We start from the raw sequence: 16,419 nt of genomic DNA, 5'->3' as shown, positions 1-16,419 counted from the left end.
ATTGGCCAAAATTCTCTGAAGTCTACTTAGTCCTATTCTGGTTGCATGGAAATTAGCCAAGCCTCCAAGAGTCTCATTGCACCAAGAAGTGAGGAAAAGAATGTATGTGTATCTTTGCTTGTTGGTGGCACTTACAGATGAGTGTCTCATCTGTAAGACTGGGTTAAGGACTTCCTTGAACAGAAAGAGAGAAGGCCAGAAGGAGAGAAAACTAGGCATGACTGCTGGTGCATGGCAGGCAACTCTTCCATCCTCACCTCCCCAGGTGTTCCTGAGCCCAGAGACCTCAAAATTGAGTCTCTCTAGCTCAAATCTTTGGTGAGTGATGAGGGCACACAGGCACAGGCCTGACTACCTTCTATAACATCAAGCACTAAGTCAAGATACATGCTCCAAAGTCTACTAAAATTCTTTTTTTTTTTTCCTTCTTTTGGAGGCCTGTCCAGGTAATGCTCCCTGCCCCCATCCCATGAAGTGAAATAACTCACCTTAGAACTACAAGATCTTCAAGGCTGGAAGTTTGGAATTGTGGAATGTAACTGAAAGGGCCTTCCTACTGCTTCTCCAAAGTACTGCCACATCCGGAGTAACATAAGCTTGAGGGTGAGCACAGGCGACCTACCTTCATCTTTCCAGGTCCCACTCTTTAATTCCCCCCCACTGTGTGGCAAAGCTCAGCTCAGTCACCGATGTTCTTCCCCACTCCCACAGTTTAATTGTTTGCAGGGATTTCTTTTGCCCAAAGAGATTCCTATAGAAAAAGGTTCTCCAGAGCCTGTGAGGACCTGTCTAACTTACACAGACTGGAATCTCAATTATCTAGAGGGCCAGACGCATAATGAATTAAGAAGATGCATTCTCAGTGGAGAATGCTGGGGACTGTGATAAACAGAACACGCACATGGCAAAGGGCACCTCATTTTCACCCACTGTGGCCATCTCAGCTCCTGCCATTTTCAAAAGAGGAACAGGGATGCGACATTAAAAACTGAAGATCCATCCTATTTTTTTTTTAAAGAAGAATCCTCCTGGTTTAAAAATGCCCACTCTGAAATGTTTTAAAACATATGTTTTAAAAACAAAAGCCCGCAGCCCCCTTTTCACCAACCTGCGGTCCTAGTCTGTGCTTGGCGATAGAAGCTCCCTGATGAACCCTACTAATTCCTAGCGCTTTCTCCTTTTCAAAGTCTGGCCCCTTCTCTCTACTGCCTCTTCTCCGGAAGGACTCGGGCTTACGTTCTTCACCGGTCTCCCCTCCCTCCCTGGGACATCGCACGCTTTCTGCTCCTCCTCCTATCACCGGAGCTACAGAGCTGGAGGGATGCTCTAGGATGTAGACCCATCCCTCCCGCCCCCTGGGAACCCCGAGATGTCTGAGGGAGGGAACAAGGCCTGCCCTGGGGACTCCCACTTGTACTGGAAAACCGGGACTTCATCCTTGGGTGGGAAGGGCACAGCGGACACCTCTCAGAAAATCTATTCTCCCAGTAGGCTAAAGGAGCGCGGGGAGGGAGGACAGAATCTAAGGACTTACAGAGCTGTGTGGTTTCAGGCTAGGAAACCGGGGTGGTTTAGGCACCCCTCCCCTTCAGTCACTTCCATAGCTGTGGATTCTTAGGAAGAAATGCTGCGCCCAGGGAGCGGCTCCTACGCAGATGGCCCTGTCCCTACGCCCCAGGTCGGTCGCACGCGCAGCTGCGGTAGTCACTGCGCTTCCCCGCCCCCGCTCCTAGATGCCCCGCTTCCCTCTCTCGGCCAGATCCACAGCAGAAGCTCCACCCCCAACGCGCCGCCCCAGCCCCGCGCCTTAAAACCCGGTGCGCACCGCCCCGCCGCGCCCAGCCTGCCGCACCTCTTGAGTCCTCCGTAGGTCTGGCCGCAGCCGCACGCCCGGCCCGGATCCCGGTACCATGAGCTTCGGTTCGGAGCACTACCTGTGCTCCGCCTCCTCCTACCGCAAGGTGTTCGGGGACGGCTCTCGCCTGTCCGCGCGCCTCTCCGGGGCCGGAGGCGCGGGCAGCTTCCGCTCACAGTCGCTGTCCCGCTGCAATGTAACCTCCTCGGCCGCCTGCTCCTCGGCCTCGTCGCTCGGCCTGGGCCTGGCTTACCGCCGGCTACCGGCGTCTGAAGGGCTAGACCTGAGCCAGGCGGCGGCGCGCACCAATGAATACAAGATCATCCGCACCAACGAGAAGGAGCAGCTGCAGGGCCTCAATGACCGCTTCGCTGTGTTCATAGAGAAGGTGCACCAGCTGGAGACGCAGAACCGCGCGCTCGAGGCCGAGCTGGCGGCGCTGCGGCAGCGCCACGCCGAGCCGTCGCGCGTTGGCGAGCTGTTCCAGCGCGAGCTGCGCGACCTGCGCGCGCAGCTGGAAGAAGCGAGCTCGGCGCGCGCACAGGCCCTGCTGGAGCGCGATGGACTGGCCGAGGAGGTGCAGCGGCTGCGGGCACGCTGCGAGGAGGAGAGCCGCGGGCGCGAAGGCGCCGAGCGCGCCCTAAAGGCGCAACAGCGCGACGTGGACGGCGCCACGCTGGCCCGCCTGGATCTGGAGAAGAAGGTGGAGTCGCTGCTGGACGAGCTGGCCTTCGTGCGCCAGGTGCACGATGAAGAGGTAGCCGAGCTCCTGGCCACGCTGCAGGCATCGTCGCAGGCCGCGGCCGAGGTAGACGTGGCCGTAGCCAAACCAGACCTGAGTTCGGCGCTCAGGGAGATTCGCGCCCAGTATGAGTCCCTGGCGGCTAAGAACCTGCAGTCAGCAGAGGAATGGTACAAGTCCAAGTTCGCCAACCTGAACGAACAGGCTGCGCGCAGCACCGAGGCTATCCGAGCCAGCCGCGAGGAAATCCATGAGTACCGGCGCCAGCTACAGGCACGTACCATAGAGATTGAAGGTCTGCGCGGGGCCAATGAGTCCTTGGAGAGGCAGATCCTGGAGCTGGAGGAGCGGCACAGTACTGAGGTGGCCGGCTATCAGGTAAGGAAAGGCTAGAGTGCTGCATAGGTGGGGCGCCCTGTCCTCTTAACTGCACTCCCTGAAAATGGGGGCCCTAGGAAAGGAGGGGAGGATAAGATAAAAGTAGGAGAGAAGAGTCTCGTTTAGAGGAATTGGCAAACAAAAAGACCTGCAGTCTCCACTAGGTCCCAGAAGCCCACTATTCCAGCCCCTCAGTTATGTTCCTGTCCAAACTCTTCCAAGAAAGAAGCCTTTAAACTTTTTTGGAGTCCTAAAAATCTTAACTATGCCTCTTTATATGCAAGCGGACAAACATGCACTGGCGACTTGAATAACAGTCCCCGACCCAAAGTAGACAGGTCGGGACAGTTGTCAAGGCTATTTGGTTTTTTTAATTGACTTTGAAGAGCTTTCTGTGCGCTTCGGAATTGCTATGTATGGTCTGCCTCAGGATTGGGAACTGACTGGGAAGGGCCTATCCCATGTTCCTGACTTTTGTCCTCAGAGGAGTAGAGAATGGGAATGAATGAGGAAGGAGCTGGGTGGTAATGAGCTAGTAACACACACACACGGTTTCCTTGTCAGCGTGTTTCTTCCTAAAGAAAGCAGTACACTACTTAGTACATGAGAATGACAGGGGCGCTGTCCACGGTGCTGATCTCATTTCCTCGTCTCAGAAATAATCTCTTCTGTCTCCTGTCCCAGTTTGGAATCTCTAGGCAATTAACTGCTTTGATTTTTTTTCTTCATTTGATAATCAACACATCAGTCTTGGCTGCTTGCAATCAAAGGTCACCTCGTGGACAGCATTCAGTTTGCGTTTTCATGGATGGCTTAGCATTTTTTTTTTTTAAAACCAATCTGCTCAGTAGCTCTGAGGTCCCACTTGAAAATTCCCATTACTTTAACATTTTTCCATATTGAGTGCACATGAATCACAGAAATGATTTCTTTGTTACAGGCGACATTTTTTTTCCATCTTTCCCAGTCATGTAAGCTCTGTGAAGGTATTGATTGACTCTTTCCTCCCAACAAAAGCCACTGCGTCTTCACTTTCACTACATTGGACATTCTGGGCTGATGACTACAAAGGGCACAGAGACAGGAGACAGGATGAATGAAAATTGTAGAGAAGAACCAAAATAGTATGGTTCAGTTTCAAGGTATGATAAAAGCTCTTTTGAATAGAATGCCAATAATTCAGAAGTTTGAAATGATCTATTTCAACTAGGATAGAAGTTTACATTTGATGAAATGAGTAAGGTTTGGGAACATTAATAAAAATAGAACCAAGAAAAGGCAGGAAATTTCAAATACTATTATAGTCAGGAACTAAGGAATTACTGATATGCAGTTATTTGCTGTGGATTATAAATGACTTCCTTTGACAAAGGGAAAAAGCCTTGCTTGAACGGTTAGATTTGGTTAGTTTGTTATTATATTATTGTTCAAATAAATACTCCTATTCTGTTTCAAACCTATCACTTGAACATTTCTCTATGTGGCCTAGCCCCTGGATGATATGAATTAATCACACTTGATTAATTAAGACTTCATGTTTTCTTCCAGAAGCCTCAATGGCTGAGCTAGGTGGTCTTCTGTAGGAAGGGCCCACTATTTCTACAAAAAGTATGACTTACCCAGAACTTTCAGCAGAATTGGGCTTTGCCTGCCCTCTTTTTCTTATTTTAGCCCCTATATTCTAAGAGGCATTTGTCAAGGTTGTTGGCTTGTTTGCTGTAAAAGGCTTTTCTGTGTACCCAGACTTGGTTTGCAGGAAACAATAAAAGACAGAAATTGCAGCATCTGCAGCTCTGCAGTGCTGCCCACATCAACTTTAGCCTTCAGAGCCTCAGTGGACCTGCTGTAGAAGAGGCCATCAGACAATGGAGAGTATTTCCTACCCCCTGGGACCTGAGGCTGGGTGGGGCTTACAGCAACTTGAATATCCTTCAGGCCTGAAGCCTCTGCTGTTCTCTAACCATCTCAGTGCTAACCAAGGTGAAAAGCCTCTGTCTCCACTGTGAGATTCAGCAATTGTTTTCTTGCCCTCTCACCTCATTCCCCTCTTCCACTGCAGTGATGGGAAGCTGCTCTCTTCCTTCTACTTCAGTGATTAGTAGACCCATTTTCCTTTGCCAGCTTGGCAACTCTCTCAGAGACAGGAAGGCCCCATTTAAGTCATGTTTTTCCCGGCCCCAGAGAGCTTGATAGCCTATTTGAGGAGAGAGAGCTTATTACACTTTCGAGAGGAGAAACAATGATTCAAGGTGACTTAGTAAGTATACAGCAATACATGAGAGTTTGAATCAGGCAAGAGGAGAGATTAGGAAAAGATAGGGCTATTGTCTTCAAATAGCTCCAGCTGTGATTGGAAAGGTAAAGGCTTTTCCATTTCTGACAGAGGACAATTCCTGTTCCTCTACATAGCTTCTTCACCACCATTAGAGTCCCAGTTGTGCTAAAGCTGTACAAAGACATCCTTGGAGGGTACTGGGGTCCCAGACTTGCACTGTGGTCAGACTGAGAAAGCCAAACCTTTCCCTGAAAGACCTTGCCAAACAATCAAAATCAATTCGGGTTAATGTTCTCCAGGGAGGTGAGCCAACTCTGTCCCCTTCCCTCTAGTATGAGATTGGAGTACAGCCTAATTAAATAGCAGGAAGGGTCTGCCCCTGGGGTTTGGAGGAGGCAGTGACTGCATATAAATCCATAGCTTGATCTATTTCTGAAATTTAGGATTCAAGGGGAAAAAAGCTAGATTTGGTCTTCTTTTTTTTTTTTTTTTTAAAGCTGGTCCATCTGGGCTTTGTTTTCCCTATCTCACTCTGTGACTGTCACCTGGGCCACCTTGATAGTTCCTTTACAAAATAAATTTAAACTAGTTGTTCCTAAATTCAGTGACATGCCAATGTAAAGTGGGAATTAAAAAGAAAGATTGTCAGGTCCATTCCTAAAGATAGGTATTCAGCAGTTCACAGGTGGAGCCAGGAATATATATTTTCAATGAATCCTCAGACTCATTTTGGAGTGCACTGACATAAAGCCCATTTTCCAGTAAAGTGGCTTGTAGATATATGTATAATACAAGACTTTAGAGTGTGGTAGGAGAAAAAGAAAATATGTGGATGAAGCAAAGATAGGAGTGAGAACAGGGCAAAACAGTGCCTTATGAGTGGACCACATATGAAAATCCTCTCCCCACCCGAATGATTATGCAGAGCAGTAACTGTGAATGGCCCTTTCAGTCAGACTGTGCTGCACTCAGTACTGCTTGCCTGGCTGAGGGCCCCCAAAAGTGATGACATCCATAGCACTGTCTCTTTTTCCTCATCTCTACTAGATACTAGTGTGGCCCATTCCTTCTCTTCTTCCCAAAAAGCATCCTTCCAACTGTGGGCCAGATGCTCAGCCACTCCAGGAGAGACCCCAGCTGGAGCAGGGAGTGCCTGTCTTTCCGTTCCCTCAGGCTAAGCCAGCAGCAGCTGCATGGTTGGGGGAGGGGGCCGACTGCAGCGCTTTGCTCACATTTCGAGCTGGAGGCCATCTTTGGCAGGGCTTTTGAAGGGCAATGCAAAACTGTATATAGCCTGATGGGAGGAGAGTGCAAACAAAGAGACCAGGCGTTGAGGAGGCATCAGTGACCCACAGTTAGCTCCTTCTGGAAGGCACCAGTTGTGCATTTTGTCTACTCTGATTCATAAAATAAGCCTGTGAAATGTATAACAAAAATGTACAAGAAAATCTCATCTATCTAGACCTCAGCTCCCCAGCAACCTCTTGGTAGTCAGAAAATACAACTGTGAAACCAATGTAATTTTTTCTCTAAAAAAAAAAAAAAAAACTTAATTAACCTGCTGATGAGACAAAACATCTACCTTTAACTCAAATGTTAAGAAGTTGGCCCTCCAGTGCCCCAGCCTAATCATTCTTACTGTACATGATTCTAAGACCCTTCTTTATTTGGGTTTCAAACCTGCACAGGATGGAGCAGTGACCACTGGAGTCAGGTACTGTCAAGAATGAGTAGCTGTCTATCAGGTCATCTTTTAGGACAAAGAAAACCAATGAGTAGCAACATAAATTTGAACACTGCTTTTGTGGGGCCATTTAGGGTAGAAATAAACAGCCTGATATATTTAAAAGTGAAAAAAAATTACAGAATTATAGAAAAATAATCATTTTGCATTACTTTTAATGTTCTGATTGTGAGCAGAATAAGCCACTTACTTTAGAAAGGTTTTTATTGAAAATTGTTATTTAAAAAAAAAAAAATATGGGACTTGGGGTGTGGCTCAAGTGGCAGAGAACCTGCCTGACAAGTCTGAGGCCCTGAGTTCAAACCCCAAAACCACCTCCACCAAAAAAAAAAAAAAAAAAAAGAAATCTAATGCTTTAATGGATATTCAACCAACTATCCAATATTAAAATTTTATTATGCATAATATACACATATGCATATGATATATATATATAATAAATAATATTGTATTCATTTCTTATTTACTTAAGAAATTATAGGAAGGGCTCATGACTATCAAAAGGATAGAGAGTCAAATGGTATGTTATTAATAAAAAAAGTCACTAACGTTTATTGAGTACTTCCTATGTCATGCTACTCTAATGACTTATCTGCTTTAACAGGTAATAAACCTCATTGTGTATTAATGTGAGGTATCTTAAGCTGAAATCCTAATTTGAGAATCCCAGACCACCTTAGAAGAAATTAACTTTATGATTCTACGTATGCAGAAATAAAAGATTTGAAAAAACTCAAATGTAGATAGCTAACATTGAATATTAGTGGCAAGGCAAAAAATACAGCCCAATTTTCTCTTCCCTTCATAAAACATTTCTCCTGCTCCTTTGCATAATGTTTATATCTTCCCCTCTTTCTCCTTTTTCCCTTACTCTAGACCCTTTCCCCATTACTACAGTAATATGGACTCTCTTACCCCAAATGTATCACTAGCAGACATGCTTATAGGTTAGTTTTGCCTCAAGTAGCAAGTATCAAGGGAAATTTCTTGATAAAAATTCTTTTAAGAGACTTGTTGTGATGGAACATCCCTGTAATCCCAGCACTGGAGAGGATGAAGCAGGAAAAGCTCAAGGTCACAGCCAGCCTCTCTCAAAAAAGAAAAAAAAAATCCTTCTACAACCTTGTGATCTCTTAACAACACTGAAATATTTGCATCATTGTCCAGTGGCACCTGTATTTGCCCCACTGCCTGTCATTCTTTCATTCTTTGCTCTGCACTCATGAGTCAATTGAGACTCTCCTTTGCAATATTCCTGTCAATATTTATAGAACAGGTGGGTGGCATGAATTTCGTTCTTTCTGTAAATTCTCTTGATTTGGAAGTATCTGCCCTGCTTTTCACACTGCTTTATTATCCCTACTCCAGGAGAATTACAAAGGCCCTTCAGTTCTTGCTTTCTTGAAGTTTCTGATTTGTTCATCTGCACCCATATGTCATAAATCCCAATCGATATGCTCTTCATGTCTGCAAAGTTGCAGCTGAGTTACATGGGCTATTTGTTCACACCACTTCAGATCATAAGTAAGGAAGTACTATGTACCATCATTCATTCATTCAACTATTACTTATTGTGTGTCTACAGTATGTGTTATGTGAAGACCTGGGGTTCTAGGAGTGAACTAGAAAAAGGTTTCTGTGACTTTTAAAACTGGTGATCCTAGGCTGAGCATCAGTGGCTCAGCTACTTGGAGGCTGAGACTGGGAGGATTTTGGTTGGAGGCCAGCCCAAGCAAATAGTTCAGAAGACCCACCAATCTCCAAAACAACCAGAGCAAAATGGACTTGAGGTGTGGCTCAAGTGGTAGCATGCCTGCTTTGCAAGTGAGAAAACCCTTAGTTGAAACCCCAGTCCCACCAAAAAAACAAAACAAAACAAAACCTTGAGATCCTTCTGCCCTAGCCTCCAGAGTACTACTACAGGCATAAACCACTACACCCAACTTAGTTACATTTTTCTTTATCACAACTGGGAGGAAGGCTGTGTGCTTCTGGTATCTAGTGGATAGAGGCCAGGGAAGCTGCTAAACTTCCTACAATACATAGGGTAACCCCCAAAAGGAAGAATTGTCCAGTCCAAAATGTCAATGGTGCCAAAACTGAAAAACTCTATTCTAAAGTGACAGAAAATAAACTAGTAAACAACTAAACAAAATAATTTCACATAGTAAGAGCTAAGAGCAGGGTGGCTCCTTGCAAGTTTATTCTAATTTCCAAGTTTTCTCTACTTTGTCCTCTCTTTGGGATACCTTTTCCTAATTTGTCTATAGTTTCTGCATGGGCTAACACCTGCCCTGGCTGGAGGTAAAATAATTATTGGAGGGAGAGTATTTAAATTGAATGCAAGAGGAGACTTGTTGTTTGAGGAGAGAACATTTGAGCTGAGTCTTATATCACAAGGAATAGGCTGTGTACAAACCCACCACAGAGCATTCCAAACAGAAGAAATCCCAGGCCGAAAGGGCCTGGAACAGCAATGAACTTGGTACCTTAAAAGAACAAAAAGGAAAGCCCAGGGTGGCTGAAACTCATTGAACAAAGGGAAGAATACAGGTCATCCTTAGAAGTTTAGGTTTTATTCCAAAGCTGTCAGAGAGTTTAAAGATAAACGACAGAATCTGATTTGTTTCTAAAAGATCCTTTTGGCTGCTCAGGGATCACAAATTTAAAGTTATTCTCTTCTATCTCTTGTTTTTCACCTAGAAGAGTTTGGAGAAAAACAACGATTACATGAACCTACTTTCTTTTTAAAAAAACAAAAACAAAAACCAGAAAACAATTGCAATTCCAGTGTTTCATTTTTGTTGTTTTATTTTGATTTTTCTTTTGGTGGTACTGGGGTTTCAGTGTTTCATTTGAATTTAAAAAACAAAACAAAACAAAAACCAGCCCCACTCCTGTGGAGTATTTCTGCTGCTTCCTTGCTGTCACGTAAAACACTTTCAGTGGTGATTGAATAGCTGACTTCCAGGGAACCATGGAAATGCAGGAAGGTGTGCGATGGCAGCAGAGAAGACTTCCTGTCTTCTGTACTTTCCACAGTTGGAACGTTCTAAATCTAAGCTCCTGACACTTAGAGTTTAGGGAGGACATGAGCAATGGAATTTATTCAGTAAAAACATCTCCCTGCTGCGTATGTTGGTACATGTTTGTAATCCCAAGACTGGAGAGGCTGGGGCAGGAGAATCTCTAGTTCAAGGTCAGCCTGGGCTACACAGCAAGCTCTTATCTCCAAAAAGAAAAGAAAATCCTCTCTCAGTGTCCCTTGAAACTATGTGCCTAGTGGTAGAAGTTCCCAATCCTTATCATGCATCCAAATCTCCTGGGGGCCTTTATGGAAAAGAATTAAAATGCTAGGACCCCACCCCAGAACAAATGAATCAGAATCTGAATAGGGAGACAGATCTAGATGTAAATATTTCACAAATTCATTAGGTGGTTTGAATGTAGAGTCAGGGTTGCTCTGTGGAAATCTCAATGAATTTCAGCTACTTTGGTCTAAATATTTTGGATGTGTCACTTTTCAGGATAACATTGGGCAGCTGGAGAATGATCTGAGGAACACCAAGAGTGAGATGGCACGCCACCTTCGAGAATACCAGGACTTGCTCAATGTCAAAATGGCCCTTGACATTGAGATAGCAGCTTACAGGTACTTCAGAGAGCCAGCTCACCCAAGCAAAGTGCATGCTCACCTCGGGGCAGGGCTGCCCACAGAAGTGGCTGTAGTCTCTCTGATTTCTGATCAGTGAGGGAGGATGAAAAGGGGCTAACCCCTCTGCCCCTCTATTGGATACACCCCAGCCTCACCTACGAGTCCTGGAGTATTCTTCATTCCTCTACTGAGGGCTTATGGAGATAACAGAAGTAGCCAGAGGATGAAACAAAAATCCACAGGAAAAGTGTCTTACACTTAGAAAGTCCTGAAAGTTGAGGTTTCCTTCTGGCTTCCTATTCTAGGCAGGGTTCTAGTGATCAATTATTTTGTTTTTTTTCCTTAAAAAAAAAAAAAGTAATTGCAGGTGCTATTTTTAAAATAACTACTATGTGTTAAGTATTTTGTTAGATACTTCATAAAATTTTCCTAGGTATCAGGTCAACCACAGATTGCTCAAAGTCACAGTGCTAATAAATGACAGAACTCAGATTCAGCCTGTTTCAGATCTCTCTGGGCATTTTCTTTACACTGTATCTACTACTTTCAAAGAAAACTCCAAGAGTTTTTCATAGTATCGTGAGTTTCTGATTTTTACAACAGGGATGATTAAAACCTATTAGAGTTACGAGAAACAAGACACTGATACCACTCTTCTGTAGTGCTGTTTAGGCCAGGCTGAGAAAAGTCTGACATCTGAAACAGTGCCATTCACCATCCTTTGTTATTGCTGCTTCTCTCCTCTTTCTGCACTGAAAGAGTACAAATCTCAGAAGGAACGCATGGCCCAAGTGGTAGAATGCCAAAAAAAAAAAAAAAAAGTGCAACTCTCAAGTTGAGGCAGTTCTCCCTCTTTTGTGGATTTCTCACCTCCTTATCCCCATAGCAGTTAAGGTGTTAATTAGGAAAATTACTTTTCCCTAGAGGTTTGTAGACTCTTAATTGGCAAAATGGATATGATGTGGCCAAGGGGTGGGTCGGGGGAGGCTGCAGGTTTTCTTCAGGAACATATTTGTGAAGAGGATAGGCTCCCCTTGGAGAATACTTGAAACGCAGCTGACGCTGAAGGGCCGTGAGTGTGTATGTGTGTGCATATGCATGTTAATCTCCTGCTCTTTGAGCCTTGAAATGCAATATTCTTAGTCCAATCTCATAAAGAAATTGCAATGTTTTTTGGAGTCTTGCTAAAATGAATAGAGATGGGAGAGCTAAGTCCTTTTAAAAACAATGAATAAGTGGACTTCCTGAGTTTCTCTCTGTTGGATTTGCAGGAAGCTGCTGGAAGGTGAAGAGACACGATTTAGCACCAGTGGATTAAGCATTTCAGGGCTGAATCCACTTCCCAATCCAAGTTACCTCCTCCCTCCTAGAATCCTCAGCTCTGCGACCTCCAAAGTCTCATCCACTGGGCTGTTACTTAAGAAGGAGGAAGAGGAGGAGGAGGAGGAGGCTTCTAAGGTAGCCTCTAAGAAAACCTCTCAGATAGGGGAAAGTTTTGAAGAAATACTGGAGGAGACGGTAATATCTACTAAGAAAACCGAGAAGTCAAATATAGAAGAAACCTCCATTTCAAGCCAAAAAATGTAATTCTGTTGCTTAGAAAAAAAAAAAAAGCTAATGCTTAAGAGGGAATAATATGCATTTGACTTGTTAAACAGCCTATTCCTGAACTGCAACACCTATCACCACTATGTAACGTCCTCAAGGCTTCACTCTCCTACTCTGTAGTGAACACTTAACTTTCTCTGATAGGAAAACCACCCCTTAGATGGGAGCAAACTGCAGTCCTGGAGCAATCATGGAAGAGTTGTCTAAGAATACAACTTTCTCACCCAGCACAGGCTTCACCGTGATAGATGATTCTAGTGTGGAGGAAGTATGAGCGAAGGTGCTAAGTCTGTGAGCCTCAGCATTTGCTGTGAGCTGCAATTAACACCTACATTTATTCACTATGCCCAGCCAGTACCCAGCTATATAGTCTTACTCTAGATACTCAAATCACAAGATCACTGCCAAAAGTAAACCAACGGTCCACACCCAATTCAACTCTGCTAGTACTGAGTCACACATGATAGGTGTTTGTTTAATGGACGCTTTCTTCCCCACTCCTCTCAATTCCATATATCCTTTTCTTCCATCCAGGAGGAGGAAAAAAAAGGATCATGTATTCTTCCCTTTTAAATACATTTAGGCTCTTTCTAGAACTCACCCCCTTTAACTCCCTTTGCTTAATGGATAAAATTAGATGCATGCAAACCATTTCTGTGATGTGTGGTGACTTATCCCTGCCTGTTTCCTGTCCTTTTAAATTTATAGACTTAAAAAAAAGTGGCAGTGATGAATTTTAAGGGTTTCCCCCAAAAAACAAAATAATGAAAAGAATCCCTGGGTTTTAGGCTTTCAGCTTATTCAAGTCTATTTAATTGGGGGAAAACTACTTTAAAGAACATAGCTTTTCACTTTAATGTTAGAAGCACAGTATTAGTTATCCCAAGCTGTGACTGAGCTGACCTTAGATTTAGTAGTGTAAGTTAGAAGAGGTGAATTCTTCTATGAATGGAAAGGGTCACGGTCTCCTCTGTGTCAGTTCCCGTGTGGTGGTATAGAATTAGCTTTTCATGCCTTGTCCTTAGATCCACATAACCCCCTTCCCTCTAGTCTAGGCCCTCAAAATGTCTTGCTTTCACTCTCCTATGCCTTTTATGAGTGCTAAGTGTAGGCTATTTCATCACCAGGACACAATGCTACTGCCCAAAAGTGGGGAGAAAAAAAAAAACAACCCACTTCTGGTCAATCAACACCACCAGCAAATATAAAAAAGGTCTTTATCTTTTCTGAATCCTTCCCAACAATTTTGCCATTGCTGCACAGTTGGCATGTGTCCCTTCCTTGCTGGAGAGGCAGAGAACTGAGACCCAGAAGGTGTGTACACATTCCCCCACGCTTGTGAGGAAGCGGTCAGGAGAGTCAGTTCTTCATCCACCCAGCTGGGTGGCACCAAATTGCCCTGTCTGCCACACGTGCCAAGTTTGATGCAGGCTCATTCCCTATCAGTGCTCACTTCCTTCAGAGCTGAAGAGTTGCCCTGCCCCGTCCAAGTTTCCATCATAAGCTCTGTGCTATAAGACATGATGCTTTTACTGAAATTTCTCATTCTAGCACTTGCTTCGGTAATTCAAGGAACTTGAAAGATACTTTTCTTCCTTTCTCTGTCTTTATTCCTCATGCTTATTGTAAGAAATTATAAAATAAATTAAGTCACGTGAATTCCACCAATATAATTCGTGTTCTGTGGTCTTTGCTATTTCACTGAGGAAAGTGCCTGTCTCAGAGAGGTTGTCTGGCTCTAACTAATTTGAGTCTTCTGTTTTCAGTGACTTGCTACTGATTGCCTTGAGCTCATTTATAAAAGAGATATTGCTAGGTGCTGGTGGCTCACGCCTGTTATCCTAGCTACTCAGGAAGCAGAAAGCAGGGAAATCGAGGTTCACAGCCAGCCTGGGCAAATAGTTTTCGACACTCTATCTCAAAAAAACCCATCTCAAAACATGGCTGGTGGAGTGGCTCAAGGCGCAGGCCCTGAGTTCAAACTCTAGTAGCACAAAAAAAGAAAAAGAAAAGAAAGATACTAAGAGCATCTTGCCAATTTGATAGACTGTTAAAGCAGAATAATAGGTAATATGGAAACTGTTCAAAATCATAAGGCAGGGAAGGGCAGGGAAGCCAGTAGCACCAACTGCTCCAACAGGACAATATGAATCGAAGAGATGGTAAGAAAGCCCACCTAAAAAGTAGATCAGTGGTCCCTGTTAGACTGAAAAGCACAGAGAGATAGATGAAGACAAGGCTCACTGTCAGCACAGGTTTATTCAGGAGAAGAAACCAGCGGAGGGGGTCTCCAGGAGCTGCTAGAGTCTACTGCTGCTTACAGACTGGAAGTTTTGTAGGAGAGGAAGGAAAATTTTTGCTCTGGTACCAGTGTTGGGAAGCAGGATGAGTCGGTCATGGGCAGATGGCAAGAGTAGGATGCTGCTAGGAGTAGTCAAGGAACTAGGTCTTGTGTTCAGCACAGGTGCTGGGAATCAAGATGTTTCCTTGGGGAGCCCACCTCTACTAGAGCCAAGCGACTGTAGGGTCTGGGAGAGTTTAAGTGATATACACGATGTGAAGATGGGGCCTGACGGTCCCCGAGATGATTTCCAGCCTTTAGAGAATGAGATCCCCTGCATGCTGAGACTGCTCCCTGTTAGCGATAGCTATAATTCATTCAGTGCCTACTTACTATGTCTCATAGTAAACAGAGATCATCTAAGTTTAACCTTTGAAGTGGTATTGTATTTGTACACTGTTTTCAAATGAAGAAATAGGACCTAGAATGAAAAGGTTAAGACCCTTATTTGATGCCACACAGAAAGTAGCAGAACTGGGATTTGGACCTTCATCTTCTCTCTCACTCTATAATGCATGACTTTCTTCCTGATGTTGCTGCTCCACATAAAAGAAAGTGCCCTCTGGCCATGGTGGCTCTCAACTGCAGTCTCATCACTCAGAAGATTGAGGTGGGAGGATCACAAATCCCAGGCCAGCCTGGGCTACATAGCAAGACCCGGTCTCAGAAAACTTTAAAAAGTGCCTACTCACAGGAGTAGAAATCTTTATTTTTATCTTCTTTTCTACCCCTTTCTCACTAGGTTTCACTAAAGGTTTCTCTGTCCAGAAACTCTTGGCAATACCAAGTCCCATAAGCAATCTCCTACAGTGTGCAGACTCAGTTACTACCTTCCTGTGTGGGAATGAGGAGGTAGAAGATCAAAACTGGGCTCTGAGCTAGTAGGCATGGTTGTGCACACCTATAATCCCAGCAAAGGCTGGAGGATCATGATTTGCGGCCAGCCTGGCCTACATAACAAGACCCTGTGTAAAAACAACAATAACACAAGCCAAAAACAAAATCGAAATCCTACCTGGGTTCTGGGCCCATCCAACCAGGAGTCTAAAATTAGATAGGTGTTGGTGCTATTTCACTATTTAGAAAAAAAAAAAGTGGAGTGGGTTTCTTAAAACTTTGCAAAGAATTTCTTTAGCTAAAAATGAGGGAGTATTACAGAAAGGACAATTCTTCAAAGAGTAATAAATCCAGGATGCTTAGAATTCATATAACTGCACTGGCTAAAGAGAAGGGCAAGATTTAAACAATTATCTGGAAGCTAAAATGAAATCTAGCTCCAGAGTCCATTCAAGTCATAAATAATTATGGTGATAAACTTCCAGAACTTACTGATGAACTCAAGCAGAAGGCCCAGTACCACTATCTGTTGCTCTATAGACAAACACTTAAACAGTTTTTAAAATGTATTTGAAAATCCACTGGAGCTGGGCCTGGTGGTGCAGGTGTATAATCTCAGTGCTCAGAAGGCTGAGACAGGAGGATTGAGAGTTTGAGGCCAGTGTGGGCTACAGAGTTCAAGACCAGCCTGGCCTACACAGCAAGACCCTATGTAAAAAAAAAAAAAGAAAGAAAATTGCCAGGTGCCTATGGCTCATGCCTATAGTCCTAGCTACTCAGGAGGCAGAGCTGAGAAGGATCAAGGTCTGAAGCCTGCCAGGGCAAACTCTATCTTGAAAATACCTAACACAAAAAAGGGCTAGTGGACTGGCTTTAGTAGTAGAGTGCCTGCCCTGCAAGTGTGAGGCCCTGAGTTCAAACCCCAGTACCACCAAAAATATATATATATGTCTCCTCCTGGAGAGGGAGTTGCCAGGGCAGTGA

The 16,419-nt window shown here is 44.4% G+C and overlaps 2 protein-coding genes across 4 annotated transcripts in view; one reads left to right on the top strand and one right to left on the bottom strand.

Moving 5' to 3' along the window:
* Nt5c2 (5'-nucleotidase, cytosolic II) overlaps positions 1 to 1,986 on the bottom strand; it is a 152,749-nt gene extending 150,763 nt beyond the window's left edge. For 2 of the 3 annotated variants that reach the window (XM_074078406.1, XM_074078407.1), the window contains exon 1: positions 1,853 to 1,986. The gene's annotated coding sequence lies outside the window, so the exon portion shown is untranslated. Of the gene's footprint in view, positions 1 to 1,534; positions 1,680 to 1,852 lie in introns of those variants that run through there. The other variant, XM_074078397.1, reaches the window with a different exon arrangement.
* Ina (internexin neuronal intermediate filament protein alpha) lies at positions 1,911 to 13,496 on the top strand. Its single transcript, XM_020180783.2, has 3 exons — positions 1,911 to 2,975; positions 10,522 to 10,646; positions 11,921 to 13,496. Exons 1-3 carry the CDS (start codon positions 1,911 to 1,913, stop codon positions 12,234 to 12,236), a joined length of 1,506 nt encoding a protein of 501 aa, XP_020036372.1. The 3' UTR covers positions 12,237 to 13,496.
* The last annotated feature ends 2,923 nt before the right edge of the window (positions 13,497 to 16,419 follow it).

This window comes from Castor canadensis, chromosome 7 (assembly GCF_047511655.1).
Source record: "Castor canadensis chromosome 7, mCasCan1.hap1v2, whole genome shotgun sequence".
NCBI lineage: Eukaryota > Metazoa > Chordata > Mammalia > Rodentia > Castoridae > Castor > Castor canadensis.
Note: the sequence above shows the minus strand (reverse complement) of the source record. Positions and strands in the feature narration are given on the sequence as shown.

Excerpts from the sequence above, each read along its gene's own strand:
- Ina (XM_020180783.2), top strand. The coding sequence starts at position 1,911 with ATGAGCTTCGGTTCGGAGCACTACCTGTGCTCCGCCTCCTCCTACCGC. Across the intron at positions 2,976-10,521 it reads CTGAGGTGGCCGGCTATCAG|GATAACATTGGGCAGCTGGA; the intron begins GTAAGGAAAGGC and ends GTCACTTTTCAG. Across the intron at positions 10,647-11,920 it reads ATTGAGATAGCAGCTTACAG|GAAGCTGCTGGAAGGTGAAG; the intron begins GTACTTCAGAGA and ends TTGGATTTGCAG.